The sequence below is a fragment of the Cephus cinctus genome, unplaced genomic scaffold (assembly GCF_000341935.2).
Source record: "Cephus cinctus unplaced genomic scaffold, Ccin1 Ccin1_scaffold0066, whole genome shotgun sequence".
In the NCBI taxonomy this organism is placed as follows: domain Eukaryota; kingdom Metazoa; phylum Arthropoda; class Insecta; order Hymenoptera; family Cephidae; genus Cephus; species Cephus cinctus.
The window spans coordinates 24680-31075 of NW_014332809.1; the positions used below are offsets into that span (position 1 = coordinate 24680).

Below are 6396 nucleotides of genomic sequence, written 5' to 3' on the forward strand. Positions count from 1 at the left end.
TTCTTTATTTTTTTGAGCCCATACCCCGGTTTTTATGTAGAAAAAAGCATACAAAATATAGTTTTTTCAAAATATAAAATAAGGGTTGCAACCCCTTGGGTCATAAATATAAGTAAAAATAAATTTCAAATATCGATTATTGTACAGGAAGAAAATACGAAGTGCCCGATCGTCTGAGCAACAAATTTTGAAGATGCTCGACTTTTTTCTGCTAAATAAAGGCCTTGCAGAGGGGAAATTTTCCATTCTTAACGGCAAAAATGAAGCACAAAAGAAGTGGACAGAATTAACCAAAGAATTAAATTTAATAAAAGGTGCCGCTAAAACCTCTGAACAGTGGCAAGTGGTAAGCATTTCATTAATGTAATCTTTTAAGAAAGGTCTTCGTGTTTAAGGTGATGACTTAACTTCACACCGGTTAAATCATAACCGTTCCGTAAAAGGTGGAACCTGTTTTGGCAAAACCCAACTCTGGGAAAACTTCCGACTATTAATGTTTACGTGCTAACAAGGTATGGAGAGATTTGAAGAGCCGAACATCGACGAAAATCAGAGATCTTCGAAAACGTAAGGCAGCAACAGGAAATAAGGCGTTGGATCTCCCACCCTTGACAGTGATCGAAGAACGAATCGTTGGAATTGTTGGCACGAGTTACATAGAAGGAAATAGGGACTGCGCTGACAGTATTCCTGAAGAGGAGGTATATTCCGAATTATCGAAATCTTTTAGCACTTTGTGGATTTATTTTAGCAATGGATAGTCTGTTTTAGCAGTTTATCAGAAGGCGGTATATTGAATTCATAATATTCTTTATAACATAGGATTTACAAGAGGCGCTGGCTGAGGGAAATACGTCAGTCTTATCACTCCATCCTACGGTTTCCAGCATTTATATTAATAGCGAGATTCCTCTTCAAGAAGAATCAGCAAATGTTAGCAGTGAAGCCCCAAATGGTTTGGAAAATATTTCGAATTTTTAACTTTGGTTCTATTTATTATAACTTTAAAATTGACGTCGTGAGACAGAATGTTCTAATGATAACCTGGATAACAGTTTCTCCTATACCACCGACAAACGTATCAACATCATATCTTCGGGGTGAGAAGTGCAAAGTTCGAGCCTGTACTTCACGGACCACCAGAACAAGTAAGAATATCTGATATATCTGATATATTTGCGACAAATTATCTTCTATTGTTCTATTGAAAATGGTTTTGTTTTATTGCAGCTAACTCACAAACGTCTGAGGCTCTCCGATACTTAAGCTCAGCTAGGGAAGAGTTTCAAATGATTTTGAAGGAGCAAACTAAAGCTATGAATGTAAGGTCTAATTGCATACGTGTAAGAGCTGGTGCAGTATTTTTCTGTACTTATTGACCGAGAAGGAATAACGTCATTAGTCAAATTCTTGCAGATGCTTGCCGAAACTGCCAAAATACAAGCTGATGCAGCTATGCTAAATGCCACTGCCATGCAGGACTTAGCAAAAGCATCAATTCAACTGGCAGAAGCTGCTTCCGTGCAAACTGCAAATGAGGAAAAGCGAATTCCAATCATGGCCAAGTTGATAGATGTATTGTCCAATTTGTTGCCAAATTATTTGGATGAAAATATATAAGTTTAATAGATTGTTATGCCGTCGAGTTCTGTAGGATCACAAATAAATTGCACCGATTTGGAATTATATAGAGAACTATTATAGTTTATTGAAGTTGGTTTAATGTAAATACTAAGGTAACACAAGATTTAATAGGAGTAGGTACAATGATACTAATTATTCACAACTATGAATTGCGCTCCAGGACTTCACTCTTAGCTAGGAACTTTGCGAGTGACCGCTGTGGCTCACAAGGTGTCTCTCGTCGCTTTTATCTTAACGCCTTATGCATAGGGTCAGCAATCTTCTAATGCTGACTCTGCGTCTGGAGATTAACTATAGGACGAATCCTATCGTGGGACATAACAAGATATAAAATTATGACGCGATTTTCGGTTTAAGGAAGTTATAAGCTCAAGTATAAACAAAAGTTTTTCATAGAAACATAGCTTCCTTTATGAGGAAGCATAAACATTCTAAGTACATGTTAGAATGTTAACATATATGCAGCAAAACGAAAATGCAAAAATCCTATGAAAATGTGTAACTCCACACAGAATGAACAATAATCCGATATAATTAAGCTATTCGCCAAATCTTTGCCTAATCAGGAGATCTTGGAAGCGACGTGCAGCAGCAACAGGTCGAATGTCAGCATCTGGATGAAAATCATATTCATCAGCATGGTTTACATCGTCTTCTTCATGGATGACGTCATCCAATACATCGTCATTGAGTAACCGGTGATTAATGCGCATATTGTGCAAAACTGCACATGCGTTAACAATTCTTCCCGCTGTGCCAGGATCATACTGTAGGACTCAGTGTTTTGGAAGGCACCGCCAGGTACTTTTCAATACGCCGAATAGTCGCTCGATACAATTTCTTGCACTGCAAAGGGCCTCATTGTATCGAAAGCGTGGATTTTCTACAGGTTCATGTGGCAAAGGAGTAAGTAGCCAGGGTTCCAACGGGTATCCTTGGTCACATACATACAAAATTTCCGTATGTATTGTGACGTGCTGGACGACGAAAATGGCCCAGGGTCTCGCAAATACAGCTATCTCAAAAACTACGGGGTGTGGGGAACGCAAAAGAAAAAAGGGGGGGGGGACACGTGGTAGAATAAGAAAAGAAAGTATATTTAATACAGCAAATGCCGGTGTACAGAAGAAACAGAAAATAACAGGAATGAAAAGATGCTCAAAAAGAAATTAGAATGTGCGCAATGTAATAACGCAAAAGACGCAACTCTAAACTAACACGCAATCAAAACAGTACACGCGGGTGCTCGCTCGGGAGCACGCGGACTAGTGGGCGAGGGGAATCAGGGAACGGGGGAGCAAAGTATTGGCAAGGGGGCAGGAGGGACAGGAGGGAGAAAACAACAAATGGGCGCCAGCTATTTGTTCGGCGTAGCACCGTCGAGTGACCTCAGAAGGTCCTCGAATATTTACTCAAATGGGCGCCAGCTACTTATTCGGCGTAGCACCGTCGATTGACCTCAGAAGGTCCTTGAATATTTACTCAACGGGATTTGGCTAGGCTAGCGGTGGGAGAAGTGAGGGGGGTCTCAGGGAGGAAGGTTCCCGATCGCAAAATGGCTACTTTCTAAATTACCTCGGTGGGAACGCGAAAATGGGCAGGGAAAGGAGAGGGCACGGGGGTTTTCCAAAAAGGGACGCAAACTCTTCAGAACGCACGCAATATACCACGGGCCTCGAGTTGAGGGCGGAAGGCCCGTCGCAAATACAAAAAGAATCACTAGAAGAATGCCGGACCACGTGGGTCGGCTCGCTATGTCCTGAGGGGACTTACAAAAATCTAATAACGCAAACTGTAAGAGGGTGGTAGGGAAGGGGTGGCAAATAGGGAGAATTCAAGCACACCGTACTCACTCAAAGATCCGCAACACTGATAATCCAAACAAAGAAAATATAGTGCAATCCCACTATCACTCGCAATTCTCAAAAATCCACTACTTTCGCAAACAATCGCAACACGCTATCTCGCTAATGGCCTGGCTCGAAGGGGCTAAATTTCCGGTCGTCCAGGCCCTCGTGGGCCTCCAGGGCCTCGTTGATTGGCTGGGGCTGCTCAGATGAGAGGGCTACGTGCTTCGGCATTGGTTGGCAGTTCCGGCATGGCAGGGCATTGGTCCGTTTCAAATGGCTGTGTTGCCGGGCCTTCCAGGGCCTCGTGGCAACGGCACGGCGCTGGCTTTGCCGGCACGCGTGCTGGTCGCGCGCGCCGGTCAATATGGCGGCCTCCAGGCCTGTCAAAATCCTCCCGGGCACGTCCGCGGACTCGGAGGGAGAGGGCTCCGCCGCTGTCACACGGGACTTTTTCCTGCCCGTGTGACGGGACTGCACCGGGGCTGCATATATTGGTGGTGATGGTGGTGGCTGGGCATCCATCCCACGGGCGACTCGATCAGCTGTGTTTCCTGCCCATGCCATCCCTGCCTTCTGCTGCCTCGGCGACGTAGCCGCTCTCGCGGTCCTTCCAGGGATGCGGTGCTCTAGTGGCAGGTCCACGACGGTGTCCTTGTTGTTGGTGCTGGTTGTTGGTCCTCGGCGATGGTCCTCGAGCCAGTGCCCTACGGGGGAAGGGGAATGGTGCCAGAGAGGGAGGGGTGGAGGGAAGGGGTCTTATCCTTAACGTAATGACTAAAACATCTAAATAAACGCAATTAATAATACTCAACCATAAAACGCTATACTCGAGGCCTATGGGACCTCGAGCCAGGGGGCGGAGGGGAGTCTGCAGTAACATTTTTGTTACAGTATTAATATACGTTGAATGAAATTCTAACATTTTTAGTCATAGAAATGAAATAATAAATAAAATAGTACCGATGAGGAATGTTTTCCGATCGCCGCGTTGATAAGCCCTTTCCATAACGCTACGTGCAGCAGAGGCACTCCATATATACGCGTCATGCCTTGCTTCTGGATATCTTGCATTGACGTTGAGGATTTTTAAATTTGAGTCGCATATCTAAACAGTTGAATATTGAATTGGAGTTAATGTAGATGTACCTTGTATAGTTTGCATAAGTAAATAGTGAGATAAATACCATTTGCACATTTAAAGAATGATACCCATGGTGATTAATATAAGCCTCCTCGTGCTGTTTAGGAGCAAGTATTGCCAAATGGGTGCAATCTATCGCTCCTATAGCTCCATCAAATGGTTGGGAAGCAGTTTGAAATTGTTGTCTTGCTTGCTGCCTGGCCTCCATAGTCATGGGAAATTGTATCCACTGACGAAATATGTGTTCATTGATGGCATCAGTCACTCTGTGTATGCATCGACTTACTGATGGCTGGCTCATTGTTATTCCCCATTGCTCTCCTACAGGACGTTGAAAACAGCCAGTGGCATAAAATCGTACTGTTGATAATATCTAAAGCACAAAAATCGCATATTCACAGCAATCACTAATTTTAACAATTAGTAACTCCATATATTCGTTTGAAAAAGTATATATACCTGTTTTTCTACAGATAATCCCGTGATTCTGGTGTGCTGCAGATGAGGTGCTAATAAATCTACAAGGTTTGACATTAACTCTGGCGTCAAACGGTACCGTTCCGTAAATTCAGTGACAGTTAAATCGAATAGGTCTTGTGTCTCACGCAAGGCTTGCCTCTCCACTCTTCGCTCTAATAGTTGGAAACGGTTTTCTAAAGCGACTAAATAAAGGGAAAGATATCCATTAGCCATTCTGAAAAGAAATTTATGCAATCAATTGGAATATCTACATTGTGATACACATAAAATTGTATAAGAATTCCTAACCTTCAATGAACTAAGATAATCCATTGCTAAAGCAAGATTTAGATTTAGAGATGATAGAAGACTGTCATAAATATAGAGGTTAACTATAAGACCGTCAAATAACTCCAATCAATTAAACACTTTTACATGTTTAATTAGAGAGTAATACTTTAGAGTTTCATCGACATAATGTTAATATTGGCAGGTATGCATTTAATTATTATATAAAATGTGTCCGTACAATTCTTACTCTTGTGTCGCTAATAACCATTGCTGTTGGTGCGACATCAAACAAACAAATAAAAAATAAATAAAATTCTTACTCGATTACTTGTTGTTGTTTGGCGATATAATCTTGGTGTTGGCGGGTATGTGTTTACTTATAAGTAACTATTGAAATATTAATATTTCAATCAACTTTATTTGTCAAAACGTGTGTAAAAAAAACTCTCCGTACAATTCTCACTCGAGTACTTGTCGTTTTGCTTGATGTCACTGACTGTCGATGATGGTTAACGATTATCGTTAGGCCTTAGCGAGGCGTTCGAATGCATCGCTTGCCTTTCGACAATTTTCGGAACTTAGCGATTCGATGTAACGACAAATATCGATACCTACCGCGTACAGAATAACCACTAGCGACAATCGTCGGTAGAATACGTTAACGACAGCGATAATCGTCGCTAACGAGTTACAGAATCCCGCCACTCATCTCGTACACTAATCGTATTGAACATGGTGGCAATCAATTCAGAACCCTCAATTCCTATAGTGAATGTATGAATAACTTTTTCTCATGTATAGCGGTTAATAAGATATTTCGTTCCAAACAAAGGTATAAGAGTTGATTCAAGTAAAGAGTCTCTGCGAGTTGTGCCCTGTACAGCCGGTTGCCTGTACTTGGCGCGAGACTCAACCGAGTCTCTTGATACGCTTAATGTTTTATTCCCTCTCGCCCGTTACCATTATTGACAAGATATGAGGAGATGGAGGTGAAGGAAACAAAAAAAAAAA

General features: G+C 42.1%; 2 protein-coding genes across 3 annotated transcripts in view; one reads left to right on the forward strand and one right to left on the reverse strand.

Moving 5' to 3' along the window:
* LOC107268729 overlaps positions 1 to 2225 on the forward strand; it is a 6240-nt gene extending 4015 nt beyond the window's left edge. The window contains exons 2-7 of the mRNA XM_015741779.2: positions 148 to 346; positions 513 to 701; positions 823 to 955; positions 1056 to 1148; positions 1231 to 1322; positions 1417 to 2225. Of these exons, the coding sequence (XP_015597265.1) occupies positions 194 to 346; positions 513 to 701; positions 823 to 955; positions 1056 to 1148; positions 1231 to 1322; positions 1417 to 1620 (864 nt within the window). The 5' untranslated portion in view covers positions 148 to 193 and the 3' untranslated portion in view covers positions 1621 to 2225. The remainder of the gene's footprint in view (positions 1 to 147; positions 347 to 512; positions 702 to 822; positions 956 to 1055; positions 1149 to 1230; positions 1323 to 1416) is intronic.
* A 23-nt stretch (positions 2226 to 2248) lies between these two features.
* Positions 2249 to 6134, reverse strand: LOC107268721 (putative nuclease HARBI1). Of its 2 annotated transcripts, none has more exons than XM_025086228.1 (5): positions 5706 to 6134; positions 5095 to 5297; positions 4679 to 5008; positions 4455 to 4599; positions 2249 to 2587 (listed from the first exon to the last, which is right to left on the reverse strand). In XM_025086228.1, exons 2-5 carry the CDS (start codon positions 5167 to 5169, stop codon positions 2421 to 2423), a joined length of 717 nt encoding a protein of 238 aa, XP_024941996.1. In that variant the 5' UTR covers positions 5170 to 5297; positions 5706 to 6134; the 3' UTR covers positions 2249 to 2420. The 2 variants fall into 2 exon arrangements, with proteins under 2 accessions (XP_024941996.1, XP_024941993.1); XM_025086225.1 differs by having other exon boundaries at positions 5095 to 5329.
* Positions 6135 to 6396: the final 262 nt, after the last annotated feature.

What these genes read in the sequence shown, in the direction of transcription:
- LOC107268721 (XM_025086225.1), bottom strand. Translation starts at nt 5,328, where the DNA reads ATGGCTAATGGATATCTTTCCCTTTATTTAGTCGCTTTAGAAAACCGT. An exon ending in ATTCTTTAAATGTGCAAATG is followed by an intron (nt 4,600 to 4,678) that starts GTATTTATCTCA and finishes TCAACTGTTTAG; the next exon opens with ATATGCGACTCAAATTTAAA. An exon ending in TCGGAAAACATTCCTCATCG is followed by an intron (nt 2,588 to 4,454) that starts GTACTATTTTAT and finishes TTTTGTATGTAT; the next exon opens with GTGACCAAGGATACCCGTTG.